This window comes from Hippopotamus amphibius, chromosome 11, assembly GCF_030028045.1.
Source record: "Hippopotamus amphibius kiboko isolate mHipAmp2 chromosome 11, mHipAmp2.hap2, whole genome shotgun sequence".
Taxonomy (NCBI): domain Eukaryota; kingdom Metazoa; phylum Chordata; class Mammalia; order Artiodactyla; family Hippopotamidae; genus Hippopotamus; species Hippopotamus amphibius.
In genome coordinates this window covers 20,131,591-20,149,948 of record NC_080196.1, presented here as the reverse complement: position 1 = coordinate 20,149,948, position 18,358 = coordinate 20,131,591, and the positions used below count along the sequence as shown (strand labels likewise).

Here is an 18,358-nt window from a genome sequence, read left to right as displayed (position 1 = left end):
TGCTTTTTCATGTTTCCATTTTTTTCTGTATTCTTCTTTTTAAAAAACCTTTATTAGAGCAACCAATAGCTTATCTAATATAGTAGCATTTTTAACCCTTAAGGACAAGTAGGACTTATTTTTCTTTCTATAACTTGTGAAATGCATGTGAAAAACGTTATGAAAGAATAATAAATATATATATACACACACACATACAGATATATACATTGGCTTCTTCCCTTGGTTCCTAGCACAGAGCTCCTAAATCCCTTGGAACTTCCTAGGTGATAGGAATATCTCTTGTTCTAATGAGGTGACTCTTGGTGGGCTCCTGGATAGATCAGGATGGGGGCTGATCACCAGAAAGGCCAGGCCCTGATTAGTTGCTTAGAACTTTCGGCCTCACTCCCTATCCTTCAGGAATGGAGGAGGGGCTGGAAATTAAATTAATGGTTGATCGTGCCCACATGATGAAGCTTCTGTAAAAATCCTCAAAGTACAGGGTTTGAAGAGCTTCGGAGTTGGTGATCACATCCTTGTGCTGGGAGGGTGGTGTACCCCCAACTCCATGGGGACAGAAGCTCCTGTGCTAGGGATCTTTCTGGACCTCATCCTGTGTATCTTTTCATGGTTGTTTATTTGCATCCCTTATATTTTTTATTATATGATAGACCAATAAACAAAGTGTTTCTCAGAGTTCTGTGAGCTATTCTAACTAATGATCAAACCCAAAGAGGGGATCATGGGAATCTCAGATTTACAGCTAGTCAGTCAGAAGCACAGGTGACAACCTAGACTTGCAACTGGCTTGAGATGGGGCTAGGAGGGTGGTTATTGCCCAAGCAGAGCTCACCAGGTCTGGTAGCCATCCGCACTTACTACATCATCCAGGGCTATGGCTCAGATTATTAATCATGTCAGCAGTTAAATGAGTCACTGCTATTTTGATTTTCCTGCTCTTTTCTGCAGTTGACAGAGACAATTGCAGCTTTCCCTTGTTCCCCATCAATGAGTTTAAATGGCATCCAACAAACTGGGAGAACTCAGACCTCCTGGTCTCTGGGTCACCCTCCTGGTCACCCAAGAACTCTCAGAAATCAAAACTCTGAACCCACTGAAGAGGGATGGAGAAGACAAAGCATAATCAATGCTATTATCTTGCTTTCCCGCAGCTCAGGCTGACCATTTGGGGTATTTTTACAGTCATTATACCATTTATTCAATGCACATTTATTAAGTATGCACTAAAAACCCAATATTGTTTTAGGTACAGGAAAGTAGCAGCAAAGAAGAGACACCATTTCTGTCCTCATGGGATTTAGATTATACTCTCTATGCTAGTTAAACCAAGGAGGAGACTTTGCTCCTTCCCTTACACATCTGGTGGAGGCAGGAACAAAGGAGAATATTGATAGACCTGGAAATAGGGCCGGAGAGTGTCAGAGAAGGAGGCCTTCGGGAAGGTGAAGATGTGGGAGCCAGTGGTCATGTTGTAAAAGGATACAACTCCAGCCTCAAAGTCCAGAAAAATCCCCACAACCAGGGGCTTCTCCTTCAGTTGAAGGGAAGTTAGTGGAAAGGTAAGTGCCACATAGCCTTTCTTTTTGCACAGTCTGATGGCCCAGAACCCAGACTGAGGTGTCTGTACCATGACAGTATCCCTCGGCACATTTTCCAAACAAACTCCTAAATCCCACCCAGTTCCTTCTCCCACATCCACTTCAAAGTAGTGTTTTCCTGAGGTGAAGCCTTCACAGCCCAGGATACAGGGTAAGGCACTAAATCTCCTAGAAGAAGGATTGAGATTCTCCTGGGGGCATCCACGAGTCACTTGTCTCCGATCCTCAGACAGAATTAGTTCGTGATAAGCTGTATCTGGATCCAGAGTCACACTGACTGGGGGAAAAAAAAAGACATGATTTTTGTAGCTGAGAGCAGACTTTATTTTAAATAAAACCAGCCTGTATTCAAATACAAGCACTGCTTCTTTTTTTATTTTTATTTTATTTATTTTTATTTTTATTGGGGTATACTTGATTTACAATGTTGTGTTAGCTTCAGGGGTACAGCAAAGTGAATATGTAACACATATACACATATCCACTCTTTTTTAGATTCTTTTCCCATATAGGCCATTAGAGTATTGAGTAGAGTTCCCAGTGCTACACAGTAGGCCCTTATTAGTTATCTATCTTATATATGGTAGTGTATATATGTCAGTCCCAATCTCCCAATTTATCCCTTTCTCCCTTGCCCCCTTGGTAAACATGTTTGCTTTCTATGTCTATGACTCTATTTCTGTTTTGTAAATAAGTTCATTTGTACCATTTTTTTTAGTCTTCATATAAGTGATATCATATGATATTTGTCTTTCTCTCTCTGACATACTTCACTCAGTATGACCATCTCTAGGTCCATCCATGTTGCTGTGAATGGCATTATTTCATTCTATTTTATGGCTGAGTAATACTCCATTGTATATATGTACCACATTGTTTCTTACTATTGTGAGCTTAGGCAAATCATTCTCCAAGCCTCAGTTTTATTAAATATAAAGTGGAAATCATCATATCTGTCACCAAGCATGGTGGGGAGGATGGAATGAGCTTAGTATGCTTAATGCTTAGTAAAATTCCTGGTATACAGTAAGTGCCCTATAAATGGTAGTAATAATAATGATATCATCATCACCATCTTAGTCACTCAGAGAAGCCAAGGAGCAGAACTAACCAGGATTAACATGGTTACTGTCCTCTCCAAAGCCCTTCCTCTCCCTTGTAGGACTTCTAGGAATCATGGAATATTAGAGCATAAATATTCCATGCTCTTACTCATCTCTACTTAATTACTATTAACACTGAGGATCAGAGAAGGAAAAGGACACACTGATGTCATAGCTTGTTACTGGAAAACCCAGAATTTTACCCAGATTTCATGACACATACCTAGTCCTACAAATTTTAAGTGTAAGCTCTTCTTTCTTGCTTCAGGTAATGTTCTACAGGGATTAGTGTAAAGTAATACACTGGGGACCAATACACATGAAAAATATCTGACTAGCGTCAAGTAAGACAGAAAAAAGTATAATAAAGTGTGATATTGGCCAGCAATGCAGTTTTAAAAATGAAAAGTGGTAATGGGGTGTTCAGCAAGAGAGTTAACAAACCACTGTGCTTCTGGGTTAAACAGTGATCAGTTGGACTGTGGCAATAAGGGAAATCAAGTGTTAGGAAACACTTCCTGTGCTGGATGTTCTCCATTTGCCCCTTTAGATCACTCCCCACCTTTCTCCAGACTGCTTTGTATCCAGGAAGACTAACCCCTATGAACACATCAACCAGGCTCCCTTCCCCCTAACTGCTGTTTGGTTAAGCCAATGAGAAGCACTAGAGGAGACCATAGGGCGAAAAGAAGCACAGTTAGGAGTATTTAGTACCCCAAGTCCCTCCCATTGGCTATGATTTGGTCTGCATTCCTCTGTCTCTGGTTACAGCTTCCTCCCTCTGCTACCAAAGCCTTGGGGAGGTGATGACTTCCTACCTATTCCTAGCCCTGTGTTGTGTCACTATTCCTTGATGATCACCCAGATCCTCACCTTTGTAAATAATCCCTTTATTAAACTCTCTTCAGTCAGTCCTTATCATGAGCCTGACTCACAAAAGTTTGGGGCTTCAATTAATACTCCCTGAATGACCCAGGAAAACCAAGCTGAGAAATTAAAATGTTTACAGGTTGGTAATACCACCTGAAAGATGGCTGATGACTGAGCTCTTTGGAAACAAAAGTCACAGACTTTGAAGAAAAATGTGTCTACTCTTTAAGTTTGAATCTCTATATATCAAAAGATAGGATGAAAATGTAAAATGCCATACACATAACAGAAGATACTGGCTATAATAAGCTCCCATAAATCAATAAGGAAAAGAACCCAAAAGAAAAATTCTTAAAGCACAGAAGAAGCCTGAAGGGATAATGGACTTACTAAAAGAAGCTCAACCTCACTAGTGACACTGGAGAAACTCAAATTAAGTCCACAATTAGCTATCATTTCAAATCCATTGTCAAAAATTATAAGCAGAGAGGGAGATGTGAAACAGTGGGAGCTCTTATGTTGCTGGTAGGGTATAAAGTGATACAATTTCAAGATCTGTAGTATCTAGTAAAATTAGATGTGCATCCCTACACAGCAGCATTTTTAATTCAAGGTATATACCCAGAAGAAACCGTTCACAGGACACAAGAAAGCATGGACAAGAAAGTTCACAGTAGTATTGTGTGTAATAGCAACAAACAAAAGCCAACTACACATACTATCAATGTCCACTCCACAAGACAATGAATTAAAAAATACGCCATTTTCATTTTTTGCCACATTGCAGAGTGATTAAGAGAGTGAGTTGCAGAGAGATACTACCTGAGTTACCACTTGCTTGTTGTGGGAATTTATAACAGTCACTTAACCTCTCTGTGTTTTGGCTTCCTTATCTATAAAGTAAAAACTGCTTCCTACAGAGAGACCTGTGGTGTAAAACAAGATAATACAAGTGAAGCTCTTCTAATCTGTCCCAGAAAGAGTGTTCAGTATATGTGAATTATTTTTCTTGGTGCTGCTGAGAGAGTGCATGTTGCTACATTGGAACAAGTAATCTGGTATCGTGTTGAGACTAACAACAATCCCAGCTTTAGATATACACCCTACAGCAATGAACATACCAGGATATGAAGTTACATGGACTAGAAAGTTATTGCTGCAAATGTTATAATACCCAAGTGCTGAAAGCAACCTGAAGCTCCATCAGTAGGAATACAGTTATGTATAGTTATGATGTACTATGGAATATTAGATAGCTTTAAAAAGCAATGGGTGACATAGGAAGAGACAATCTGTGTGTTAAATGTTTGTAAAAACATGGTGAAGGACATAGGGCTTGCTACCTGGAGCAGGGCAGGAGAAACCTTGAACTTTTTTTTCTTATCTGTCTATATCATTTGACTGATTACAATTTATTTGTATTACTTTGTAATATGAAAAGCTTTAATAATGAGGGTTTCCAAAAGAAGGAGAATTATCTAGTTAAAAGATGAGCTCGTTTTAGAAACAGCTCATTTTAGAAACATCACATGTTGTAATGCCTTCTGTGAAAGATAAGAGTAGACAAATCAACTCTGGACATAATTTATATAAAGTCCTTCCTTGCATCTGTATGGGATCAAATACAGAGTTGCTATTTTTTGATAGTAGTTGTTTGTTTTTGTTAACTTGAGGGGAAGCTGAATACAGGTTCATAATCCTTATCTGAAACCCCTGGGGCCAAATGAGTTTTGAAATTCAGAATATTTTTGATGTTATAAAGGAAAACAATGCAGATACTCTAACTTATGTGCCCACCCCTGGCAAGGTCTAAGGCAGTGTCTTGTAATCTAATGCATTAATATTTCTGCAGTAAAACATAAATTCAAACTAAGCAGATTAAATAAAGACTTTAGTCTCATATTAGCGCAGTTCAGGTTTGGCCACGGTGTCACTCAGACACAAAGGTAGCCTTCTGTGATCCTGCCTCTTGGTATTAATAATACACTTATGCAGTTCCTTCCCTTTGAGTGTGGGCAGGACCTGTGAATTGCTGCTGACCAACAGAATATGGCAAAAATTATGGGACATGACTTCTGTGACTCTATTTCATTCTACTTACCTCCATCTTTCTGGCAGACTTGCTCTAGAGACTCTCTCCTGAGCTTACTTTGAAGAAATAATTGGCCATGTTTAGGCCCATGTGCAAGCAGCTGAGGGGTAGCTTCTAGAAGCTGAGGGCAGCTTCCAGCCAACAGGCAGCAAGAAGCCAGGGCCCTAAGTCCCATACCATAAAGAAATAAATTCTGCCAACAACCTGAGTGAGCTTGGAAGAGGATTCTTCCCCAGTCTAGCTTCTAGATAAGAACACAGCCAGGCTAACACCTTAATTGCAACCTTGTAAGACCCTAAGCGAAGGACCCAACTAAGCTGTGCCCAGCTTTACCTCACAAAACCTGTGAGATAATATATGTGTGTTGTTTTAAACCACTAAATTTGTTTGCAGCAATAGATAATTAATACAGCCACCAAATCATTTTAGGTTAGGTCCAATTTTGCAGCCAAACAAGTTATGAAACAATTGTCAGTTTTCAGAACTTTTTGAATCTTGTAGTTGTAGATAAGAGGTGGTGGAAATATAGCAAGCACTGATTAAGAGAATCAAGGGACAGGAATTTGGAATTGGTAAATTGGCTTTTGTAATTGGTCTTCATCGTGGTTCTAACATTTACCATCTGAGTTATCTGGGTCAAGGCCCTAAAACATTTGAACCACAGTTGTAATACTTGCTGACCTTTCTTGCACTGCTCTGAGAATTGACCAAAATATTAACAATAAACACTATGTCCCAGACATTGCCTAGCACTTTATACATGTTGACATATTTAATTTTCACAACAACCCAATGAAGTGGGAATTGTTAATATTTTCATTTTTCAGCTGGGGAAACAGGAGGTTATTTGCCTGGAATGACACAGGTGATAAGTGGGGGGGCAGGCATTTGAAGGGTCTGCACAGATAACCAGTATGCCATGTCCCTGTCTAAGCATTGGAGCAAACTAACAAGACAGCGTGACAGCTCCACTGAAAATATCTGAATGACCCCTCTGGCTGTGAGCCTGCCCAGGGACAGATGGTGAGCTTGGTTACCACTTAAGGTCCCTTCTACCCAAAGCATTTAGGGCCTTCTTCACATACCTTGATAGCTCCTTAACATTTTCTTCACGTCAAAGTAAAGCTCAGAAACATTGCACACTGTACGAAGGTCCAAAGAGAGGGCCTCTGGTTGTTCTAGCTTCACAGCCCAACTCCTAGAATAAGCAGAGACCAAGACTTCTTCAGTGGTAAATTCCATTCAGCTCTGTATACTCACACCCCTTCCCTCCTGCATTTGTACAGGACTCACCTGCTCAAAGTATTTTTCACATCCTATGGAGAAACAAAGACAAAAGGTAAGTGTGGGAACATCAGGGTTTCATGGGACCTTGGCATGTGGGACTCTTCTCTATAAACACTCCTTCCAAAGAAGTAAAGAGAGTAACTCTGGCCTTAGATATTGATGGATACACACACAGAATGATTTACATATGCAGCATATCAGAATGTTTATCTGTCATCTTCCTTGCCAAGGTCTGTGGGAAGCTGCAGTGTCTGCAATCATATCTAACTACGGGCTGCTTAGGGAAGAGGGCCACGAGCTTTGCCCATGCTCCCTCTGGAAAGACTTGCTTTCATGACCTAATTTCCTTCAGAGTAAGCCCACAATAGAGACCACTCATCGCAAAGGTCCACAGTGATAAATCCACGCAGAGTCCCCATGACTGGACCACTAAGATGGTAGCAGCAGGTATCACATGGTGGTGGGGCAGTCACGCTACATTCTCAGGCTTACAGTGTGACCTCCAGTTCTATTAGTGGGAACTAGAAAAAACAGCTAAACAGCTCCAGTCATAGTTGATCTTAATGGGCTGGATCTGTTATGCAGCTGAAAGAAGGCCCGGAAAGAGTTCTGGAGGGCTCTACAAGCAAATCAGGGAGAAGGTTATCACTTATGGCAGCTGCCCCACTTTGTCACCCACCAGTCATATGGAGGAGTATTTCAGGAGACAGTTGACAGAGTTTTGTGAACATGGGACAGAGGCAAATTGTAGAAAAAGTTATCCCCTGGTTCCATTCGGCCAAGGAACCCACCATATCCATATTTTTTCTGATTCGCCTAAAGCCACTCTATAGACTAGTGGAGGCCACCTTGCAAATACTGATGTGTATCCAGAAGAAATATTACTTAAATACCCTACACTAATGTGCCATTTTTGAGTGAAACAGGCAGGCCTCGCCCAGCTTCCTGTGCTTCCTCACCATTCTCCTCCTAAAAGCTGAGCAACAGATATCTTCCTTTCTCCAAGTGCACAGCCTTACCTGCAGCAAATTTTGAGCTGAGCCCTGACATTTATTCTCTAGTTCCAGGATGTGGCTCTCGAGTTCACGGCTCTTCTGTTCAAGATTGGCTTCATTGTCCCTCAGTCTCCTCAGAGTCTGCTCTTTTTCTTTTTCCAGTTTCCATACATATGACTTCTCTTCCTCTTGAAGGAATCTCTGGAGATTCTTAAAGTCAGAATGGATTTTTTGTTTCTGAACCTCTATCTTCTCCTAGAGTCAAGAAGGGTGGAAACAAACCAAATGTCCATTGATGGATGAATTGATAAACAAAATGCAGTATATAGATATAGTAGAATACTATTCAGTCTTAAAAAGGAATGAAATTCAGATACATGCTACAACATGGATGAATCTTGAAGACATTATGCTAAGTGAAATAAGCCAGAAAAAAGAGAACAAATATTTAATGATTCCACTTATATAAGGTACCTAGAATAGTCAAATTCATACAGAAAGTAGAATAGTGGTTACCAGGAGTTGTAAGGAAGAAGGAATGGAACTGTGCACATACAAATAGTTAAATAGTAAATTTTGTTATGTATGTTTTAACACATACATACACAAAAGAAAGTTTGCTTAGCTACCATAACATTATTTTCCCATGAGTATTTGAGCTGAAAGAATGTCCCAAATTGCTCACTGCAGAGTCATGCCCGGAGGGCAGGTACTCAGATGTGGGAGAGGTTATCAGGATTCTCTACAGTCACCTTATTACTTCCTTCTTCAGCCAAGGTGCAAGAGAGAGGGGCAGGAGTGCTAGATAATTTAATCAGAGGACTAGGGCCAAGGTCAAAAACTTCATCAGTTACAAAGATAAAAATAAGTTTTTATTTGGGATGTAAGAATGTACCTCTGAGTCTGAGGGAATATCTTGAAGCAAAAGCTTGTATTGAACATCACCAAGCCTGGGTAGCAGGCTTTTGTCACAGTTAACTATGAAATCGTTGTCCACCAGCCCAGGTCCACCTACTCATTCTTATGTGAAGAAAACCAAATGATATAGCTTGTCGAACTCACCTTTCATTTGGGGCGATAAGAACTGCAATCTCCATGAGTGCTTTTTCAATTCATGCAGTGTTTCAACGACTGTGATGTTGTGGTAGAGGGTCATTGATGAGGTTTCCATCATTAATTATAATCCCATTATAATTAAGATCCTCCCCATTGTCCAAGATCCCAGAAATGAGGGAAGCAAGAGTGTCCTCTGAGAGTTCAACAACCATACACAAAGGATTGGGGGAGAAGAATCAAGATGGCGGAGTAGAAGGACGTGCGCTCACTCCCTCTTGCAAGAGCACCGGAATTACAACTAACTGCTGAACAACCATCGACAGAAAGACACTGGAACTCACCAAAAAAAAACACCCCACATCCAGAGACAAAGGAGAAGCCACAATGAGATGGTAGGAGGGGTACAATCGCGTTAAAATCAAATCCCATAAATGCTGGGTGGGTGACTCACAAGCTGGAGAACAGTTATACCGCAGAAGTCCTGAGGGTTCTGAGCCCCATGTCAGGCTTCCTAACCTGCGGGTCCAGCAACGGGAGGAGGAATCCCCAGAGAATCAGACTTTGAAAGCCAGCGGGATTTGATTGCAGGACCTCCACAGGACTGGGGGAAACGGAGACTCCACTCTTAGAGGGCACACAAAAAAGTGTGCTCACCAGGACCCAGGGGGAAGGAGCAGTGACCCCATAGGAGACTGAACCAGACCTACCTTCTGGTGTTGGAGGGTTGCCTGCAGAGGTGGGGGGCAGCTGTGGCTCACTGAGGAGACAGGGGCACTGGCAGCAGGGGTTCTGAGAAGTGCTCATTGGCGTGAGCCCTTCCAGAGTCCACCATTAGCTCCACCAAAGAGCCTGTAAGATCCAGTGCTGGGTCACCTCAGGCCAAACGACCACCAGGGTGGGAACACAGCCCCACCCATTGGCAGACAAGCAGATTCAAGTGTCACTGAGCTCCACCCACCAAATCGGATTAAAGTTTTACTGAGCTCCACCCACCCAGCCCAACCCACCATCAGTCCATCCCATCAGGAAGCACCCACAAGCCTCCTGGACAGCTTCCTCCACAAGAGGGCAGACAGCAGAATCAGCAGTATTTCATCTTGTGGAACTGAAGATCACAGCCACAGAAAGACAGAGAAAATGAAAAGGCAAAAACTTTGTACCAGATGAAGAGACAAGATAAAACACCAGAAAAACAACTAAATGAAGAGGAGATAGGCACCCTGCCAGAAAAAGAATTCAGAATAATGATGGTGAAGATGATCCAGGACTTTGAAAAAAGATTGGATGCAAAGATCGAAAAGACGCAAGAAAAGTTTACTAAAGACCTAGAAGAATTAAAGAGCAAACAAACAGAGATATGCACCACAATAACTGAAATGAAAAATACACTAGAAGGAACCAATAGCAGATTAACTGAGGCAGAAGGACGAATAAGTGACCTGGAAGACAGAATGGTGATAATCACTGATGCAGAAAAGAATAAAGAGAAAAGAATGAAAAGAACTGAAGACAGCCTAAGAGACCTCTGGGACAATGTTAAATGCGTCAGCATTCGCATTATAGGGGTCCCAGAAGGAGAAGAGAGAGAGAAAGGACCCGAGACAATATTGGAAGAGATGATAGTTGAAAACTTCCCTAACATGGGAAAGGAAATAGCTACCCAAGTGCAGGAAGCGCAGAGAGTCCCAGGCGGGATAAAACCAAGGAGAAACACACCAAGACATATAGTAGTCAAATTGACAAAAATTAAAGACAGAGAAAACTTATTAAAAGCAACAAGGGAAAAACGACAAATAACATACAAGGGAACTCCCATAAGGGTAACAGCTGATTTCTCAGCAGAAACTCTACAAGCCAGAAGGGAGTGGCACAATATATTTAAAGTGGTGACAGGGAAGAAACTACAACCAAGAATACTCTACCCAGCAAGGATCTCATTCAGATTTGATGGAGGAATCAAAAGCTTTACAGACAAGCAACAGCTAAGAGAATTCAGCACCACCAAACCAGCCCTACAACAAATGCTAAAGGAACTTCCCTAAGTGGGAAACATAAGAGAAGAAAAGGACCTACAGAAACAAAAACAAAACAATTAAGAAAATGGTAATAGGAACATACATATCAATAATTACCTTGAATGTAAATGGACTAAATGCACCAACCAAAAGACACAGACTGGCTGAATGGATACAAAAACAAGACCCATATATATGCTGTCTACTAGAGACCCACTTCAGACCTAGGGACACATACAGACTGAAAGTGAGGGGATGGAAAAAGATATTCCATGCAAATGGAAATCAAAAGAAATCTGGAGTAGCGATACTCATATCAGATAAAGTAGACTGTAAAATAAAAAATGTTACAAGAGACAAGAAAGGACACTACATAAAGATTGAGGGATCAATCCAAGAAGAAGAGATAATTATAAATATATATGCACCCAATATAGGAGCACCTCAATACATAAGGCAAATGCTAACAACTATGAAAGAGGAAATCAACAGTAACATACACAAAGGATCAGGCAGAGAGATTGGAAGGTTGGAAGAGGCAAGATGGCTTACCAGCCTGTGGAATCTGACTGCAAGATGATGGATTACATAAATATTTCCATAAAGGAGTGCATCTCTGATCATGAGGAGGATGGTCAGCCATGGAAATAGTCTTATAGACCCTAGAGGCTGTAGTGCCAAGTGTGTAGGTTCTTGGAGCACTTTGGTCCTCCTTATAAGTCAAATAGATTTCCTTCATCAGCCTCATGAGCTTTAGTAATACAAATCTCAACCTGCAGTGATTCTGTTTTCTTAGTGCTCACAAAGGTTGGTTTGAACCTGTTAGGCTGAAAGCCATACCCTGCACTCTAGTACCTGTGCCAAAGCAATAAGGTTAATAAGGCCTTCAAATCAAGAAGGTACTTTGAGATATTAAGTACTGAAACCCAGTCAAGAAAGGCTCTAGGTAAATGGGCACACCAATTCTGCTTCTCTTGACTGAGGTTTCAAAATCCTAGCTAATTACTACTGAGAGGTTGAAGGGATTGGAGATAAATTCTCATAGATATTAGACAATGAGGGACATGAAAACAAATAGTGGTTTCTTCTTTGGGTTTTATCTATTTGGTCTGGTTTAGTGAGAATAAGCCATCACTATGCTTTGCCCAATCATCTCCTATACCTAAGCTCTAGGATGGAAAATAGCTTGAGATCAATAAACCCAAACTCTTACATTCCATTCGTTTATTTGCTTTGCCGTGAACACCCTCAGGTTCATACATTCCTCGTCCAGTTGCCTCAATTTTGTCACAGCTTCCTGGAGCTTTACCTGAAGGAAAAATTGGGTGAATAAAGTCTTTTCAATTCAACATTTCTTCATTAGCCACCTAAGGAGCATCCCAGCCCTCCAAGACTATTAGAATACCATTGAATATGTATTGAGTCCTTACACTTTGCCAGGAAGCATGCTGAGGGCTGTCTAGGCAGTAACATTTTTGATTTCCTTGGCATCGTTGAGCAGTTAGTAGGATTTTTAACATAATTTCTATGCTGCAGAAACTGAGGCTTAGAAAGGGGATAAATAACTTGCTCAAGATGCTATAACTGGTGGTGGTTGGGCTGTGATTCCAGCTCATCTGCTGACTCAGAGCCTGAGCTATATCCACCATTAACAGTCTTGAGAGGGAAATGCTACACATCAAACAAGATAATAATCACCTAAAAAGATTTTATGAAATAATGTGCTGGCCCAAACAGAACCAATACCAGAGTGTTTGGCACACGTGGAACTTTGTATGCATTATGGTAAGTCAGGAAGGAAAGAAAGACCAAGATGCCAGATGAAGTTATTAGAAACCGTTAATGGAGGAGGGGAGCTCTGAGACCTTTTGAAGAATGGTATCATGAAGCCATTTTAAAATGATTTAGTATCATTATCAAGCTTTTAGATTATTTTTCAAAATGGTTTCTCACATTTTCATGGAAAGCAAGTTTAAGCTAAACCAAATTGCTAGTTGTGATCAATACTAAAAGACTTGGCTGTTGGGATTTCCCTGGTTGTCCAGTGGTTAAGAATCTGCCTTCCAATGCAGAGGACTCAGGTTCAGGTCCCCCCTGGTTGGGGAACTAAGATCCCACATGCCAAGAGGCAGCTAAGCCCACGCACTCTAGAGCTCATGAGGCGCAATGACAGAGAAGCCTGAGGACCGCAACAAAGAGCCTGCAACTAAGACCCCGCAACTAAGACCCAATGCAGCCAAATAAGTTAATTAACTAATTAAAAAATTTTTTATCTTGATTTAAAAAGAAAAAAAGAATTGGCTCTTGTCCTAAACCAAATAAATATACTCATTAATTCTCATATGCTCTCAAGAAAGGGCTCTATAGAACTTGTTAGCAAAAGACTGTATTGCCCTCACTGTGTGCCAAGTGCTATTCTAAGCTTTACATGTATTAATGTTCTTAAAGCTTATAACAACCTCCTGAGCATGTATGTTGGGGAGGAAGGGAACTACTGTTATCCCCATTGACAGTTGGGGAAACCAGGGCATGAAGACATTAAATAACTTGTTCAAAGTCACCCATCTAATAAGTAGCAGAACTAAAATTTCAAACTAAGCAGTCTGACTCTCAAGGCTTAGAACTATCCCCCCGTGCTTCTCCTTTTATTACTTGGTGGGAAAATAATTCCAATAGGAATATTGCCACTACAGTAATTAGCTGCTCCATGGAGTATAAGGAAGAGCTGCCATGTGCTGAATGGTGGTCAGTACTGACATGTCCTGATGCAGGACTCAGAATCTCTGCCATGCCACGTGGCATCTTAGTTCCAGAGAAGGAATAAGGCAACAGAACTATGCCCACTCCTTCATTCCACAGTAACAAAGGCCAGCCTTCTTTTATATGCTCTTGAATGATAAACAGGAGTTGCCCCAAACCTCTCCCTCTGCTTCATCCTCCATGACCAATCACTTCCAAATCCTTCCACCCACTCTCCTTCCTGAATCTTGCTTGGAACTGCTCCCTATCCACCTTCTTATAGGAATAATCTGAATTTTACTCTTCAGTATTCCTTTCATTGGATCAGTACCATAATGTTCTTTTCAATGTCAACCTGATCCTTCACTCTGCAAATGAAAATCCTCCCATGACCAGGACTACTGTGGGCTAGGGTTTAGACTCTGAGAGGATACCAGGTTCTGGGCTCTGACTTCCTTTCCCATGACATCACCTGCCTTCCCTGCACATACCCCCTGACCTGGTCACAGCAAGTCAGGTATGCTCCCATGGCTGTGCCTTTGCACATGTGGGCCCCTCGTTCTGGAATTCCCTCTCTCTTCTCTATAATTCTATATCTGGTTAATTTTTATGTGTTCTTCAAGAGTCACTTTTGGGAAGATTCCTCAGTTACCACTGCACACCCCTTGGTGCTCCTCTCCACCATCCAGATCAGGGGGCTCTAGAGCAGCCTTTTTGCTGGTTTGTCTTCTCTACTAGACTGTAGGATACCTAAAGGCAGTGTGTCTTTGTCCCCTGTGTTTTCAGACTCTCTCCTATGGACTTGCACATTGTGGTTTCTCAAATTACACACACAGTGTGAGGCAATAAAACATGCAGGTGTGTACTGGAGCACATGGCATTCTAGAGCAGGGAGGAGTTCATCAGAGCAAGAGTGGATCGGGACAAGAGTGACCATCAGGACCTGATTCAGTGAGGACTAAACTACTTTTCAGAAGAATGACATGATGAAAGCTGTATTTCAGGATCCTAATCTTGGGTTTCTAAATAATCTCAGATCTCGGGAGGGCAACATGAGGCTGGGTACTCGCCAAAGTCCTCTGGCCCACCACTCACCTTGTAACCTTGGCATGCATCTTCCACCAGAGCTGTGGTGTGCTCTTTGTGCTGTGGTCCGCGATCACAGCGCCAGCAGATGAGCTGGCCCTCATCTTCACAGAACAGATGGAGCGTCTCTCCATGTTCCTCACATGACATTTCCTGGTCCATCTCTTTGATGGCTTCAATGAGGTTTCCCAGCTGCTTGTTGGGTCGGAGGCTTGCCATTTTAAATGGTGCCCGACACTGGGGGCAGGAGAACGTCCCCAGCAATGGCTGCATCTGGTAGATATTCTCAAAGAAGCTCCCTATGCACAAGTGGCAGTAGCTGTGCCCACAGCTGATGCTCATTGGCTCAGTCATCAGGTGCAGACAAATGGAGCAGGTGGCTTCCTCCCTCATCTTCTTGGTGACTTGGATTGAGGCCATGGCTTTTCCTAAAGCTCCAATATTGGATCTAGATGTAGAGATGAAGCAGCCAGAATTTTCCCACAGTGATGGAACTTCACCTTGTCTGATCCTCTTTGCAATGCACTGGCTGCCTCTGGCCTCCACAGGTCATGGGGTCTTCTCTCTAGAGAGAAGAAACAGATTGGAACTTAGAAGATGCATCCAATGTAGCTGTGTTGTGGAATAAGGTAGTGACTATTATATGTGGCCACTTTAAATTAATTACAATGAAATAGAATTTAAAATTCCATTTCTCACACCCACTAGCCACATTTCAGTTGCTTAATAGGTGCTGGTGATTGGTGGCTTTGCAAAAGTCCAGATAGAGAACATTCCATAATTTTGAAAAGTTTTCTTGGACCAAGCACTGAGAGATATAGAAACCAGGCAAACTTCCTCACCAAAGTTGCAGCAGGAGAGAGAACTCAGTGAGGGACTGTTAAACCATTTCCTGCTCTAATGAACACTGAGAATAATTAGTACCAGAAGTATTTCTTTGTAACTGGTAGTAACACTTATATCCAGGTAACCCAGGTAAGTGGGTGGTCTAGGAAGGATTTCATTGAGACAATCAAATCTGATTCTAATTTTTGTTTGTTTGTTTTTGTTATTTTTTGTTTTGTTTTGGCCACGCCTCTCAGCTCATGGGGTCTTAGTTCCCCAACCAGGGATTGAACCTGGGCCCTTGGCAGTGAAAGCCTGGGGAATTCCCTAAATTTGACTCTAATTAAACCATCACTCCCACCCCAAAAAGAATAAAAGACACCAGGTTAATAAAATCCCTAGTGGGGACCCAACCAGGATGATAATGAAAGTAAAAAAGACAACCAGAAGAACCAGGAAGTTCTTTCTGCCCTGCCTGAGGAAAAGAGAATTAGAAAGAGAGCTGGGAAGAGAAGCAGTTGGTCCTGGGGAGCAGAGCTCCTGGAGAGCTAGGGAGGTGACTGTCTCTTCTCCAGGCCAGGGCTTGTCTCTCAAGAGAAGTTCAGGGTGACCAGAACACAGGGAGTTGGCAGAACCCAGGATGTGCGGAGGTGGGAAGCAGAGGCGGAAGGCAGGGCCTCTGTAGGATCCTGGGTACTGGACGCCTAGTGTCCACCAGTAAGGACCTGACAACCAATAGACAAAAGAGGAGTGACCAGGAACAAAGAACTCAGCCCCTTCACCCACTGCTCCGGCTGCTTTGGAAACCTAGCTCGGTTCCCTGCTTCCCCATTCTTGGGAGTTTGTCAGGGAGGCAGCAGAGGATGAAGTTTAGAGAGTGGCCTTTCCTCTGAACTGACGGTGCCAAAATTAAAAGCAGAGATTTGACTAAAGTTACTGGATAGGCTGTATCCCTCTAATAACCAGGACAGGACCAGTCTCTTGGATAGTAGAGAATTTCTTACGGAGACTTCTATTCTTTAGCAGGTTCTCTCTCCCGAGAGATACACTAGACTCCATTCTGCCAGGGGTGCTGTGCTTCCAGGGAGAAGGACTGCCCCTCCTCTGAGGCCCCAGGATTCCTGTTCTGGGCCTTCACTCACCTCACATCCTGGATTTTTAGAGATTTGACGTGGAGTCTGGCGAAAGAGAAAGCAGACAGGGAGTGAGAGCTACGAAGCAAAGTCCTGAAGATTTTCAGAGTGTCAGCGGCTATCAGGAAACAACCTCCCCTCCCCCTGCCGTCCACCACCACACAACCACACCCACACCCACACCCACACACCCCACCCCACCCCACCGCGAAGATCTAGGCCTGGACCTTTTCCACTCCCTTCACCACGCAGACAGTCTCACATGTGCTGCTAATTCCCTCTGTAGCTGCCGGTTCCTGAAGCCTGGGTGAGGACGTTAACTCAGACTGGACTAAATTCAGAAGTGAAACTACCGCGGGAGGCGGGGCCCTGTAAGATCCCGGGAGGAAACTCGTGAAGTTGCCCGTATGTTTTGCACTAGGCTTGTCCTGAAAGGGAGGGGAGACGGTAAGAAAAATATTTTTCTTTTACAGCAATAAAAAGAAGGGACAAATTAATAATTCAGTAAACTGTTTTGTGACCCCAACCCAGAGGATCTAAAAGCAGGAAGTCTGCAGAGTTCACAGACTCTGACATGAGATATTTCTACCGCTGCCACCAACTCCCTTGGGGTTGATAACCCTTTCTGGTTGATGTTATGTTTTACTATTTTTAGTTGCTGATCATTTTATAACTGCTCTGAAAGTTGTGGTGAAAAAAGGGGCGGTACAATAATAGGGCTCATTGATATCAGAGAATTTGCTCAAGCCAGTTTCCCATTCTTTTCTGTCCTGATGCTGTGTCTCATTTTCCTCCTCAGTGTCCCTCCGCAAGATTCAAGTACTTATCAATAGTCAGAGTCAGGCACCAGGGACAGCAAATGGGAGCCACTAATGGTCCAGCAGTGAGTGGCCTCAGCTGGGAGCCTTGGGAGACCTGGGGGCCATCACCTATGAAGTGTTCTGTGGAAGAAAGACTGTGGGGTCTGGAGCTGAGTACTTGGTGCCTCAACTCGGTCTCTCCAGTTCAAAATAAGAGCAAAAATGCTGTCCCCACCCAATTTAGAGTTACTATTAATGGGGAAAACAAAAACAAAAACAGTTCCAAGTAAGATCCTGCCACATTTATACCCTTAGGGGTAAGAGGTATTTATGATAACTGCACAATAAGTGTTTGCTTAGGAAATAAATATATGCAGTGGCCCAAAGGAACCAGTAAGGAAGGCTGAGGACACAGGCTGGAGAAGTTAAATTTGGCTTCTGACAGCTGCCTGGGGTAAACTCTGGGCTCCTGGCCTAGCAGGTCAGCAGCTGACCCTGGAAGCTCATGGAAGCTTGTGCTCAGAGCAACAAACATATGGAGCCTGAAGTTGGGAGCAGTTCTGCTGGTCCAGCAGCTCAGGCTGGGGGCAAAATTGTGAAACAGGTTCCTCTCTTCCCACCCAAACAGGAGTCTCTCTTCAGCAATGCATCCTCCTGGCTACCCACAGAGGTGCCATTTTGCCACCAAGTGACTGAATCATTGTGTTCAGGCATGTCCTGTGGTAGCAGGCCACACACACAATACAGGACAGACCT

The 18,358-nt window shown here is 42.6% G+C and overlaps 1 protein-coding gene across 6 annotated transcripts; it reads right to left on the bottom strand.

Annotated features, from left to right (window-relative positions):
• Positions 1–1,196: 1,196 nt before the first annotated feature.
• TRIM38 (tripartite motif containing 38) lies at positions 1,197–17,151 on the bottom strand. Of its 6 annotated transcripts, none has more exons than XM_057700635.1 (8): positions 17,030–17,142; positions 16,812–16,847; positions 14,854–15,409; positions 12,233–12,328; positions 7,973–8,203; positions 6,960–6,982; positions 6,752–6,864; positions 1,197–1,878 (listed from the first exon to the last, which is right to left on the bottom strand). In XM_057700635.1, the coding sequence occupies exons 3-8, from the start codon at positions 15,262–15,264 to the stop codon at positions 1,355–1,357; spliced, it is 1,398 nt and encodes a 465-aa protein (XP_057556618.1). In that variant the 5' UTR covers positions 15,265–15,409; positions 16,812–16,847; positions 17,030–17,142; the 3' UTR covers positions 1,197–1,354. The 6 variants fall into 6 exon arrangements, with proteins under 6 accessions (XP_057556618.1, XP_057556619.1, XP_057556620.1 ...); XM_057700636.1 differs by having other exon boundaries at positions 17,065–17,117; XM_057700637.1 differs by lacking the exon at positions 17,030–17,142 and adding an exon at positions 17,004–17,026.
• Positions 17,152–18,358: the final 1,207 nt, after the last annotated feature.

Excerpts from the sequence above, each read along its gene's own strand:
- TRIM38 (XM_057700638.1), bottom strand. The coding sequence starts at position 15,264 with ATGGCCTCAATCCAAGTCACCAAGAAGATGAGGGAGGAAGCCACCTGC. Across the intron at positions 8,204-12,232 it reads AGCAAATAAACGAATGGAAT|GAGAAGATAGAGGTTCAGAA; the intron begins GTAAGAGTTTGG and ends TCTTGACTCTAG. Across the intron at positions 6,983-7,972 it reads CAGCTCAAAATTTGCTGCAG|GATGTGAAAAATACTTTGAG; the intron begins GTAAGGCTGTGC and ends GTTTCTCCATAG.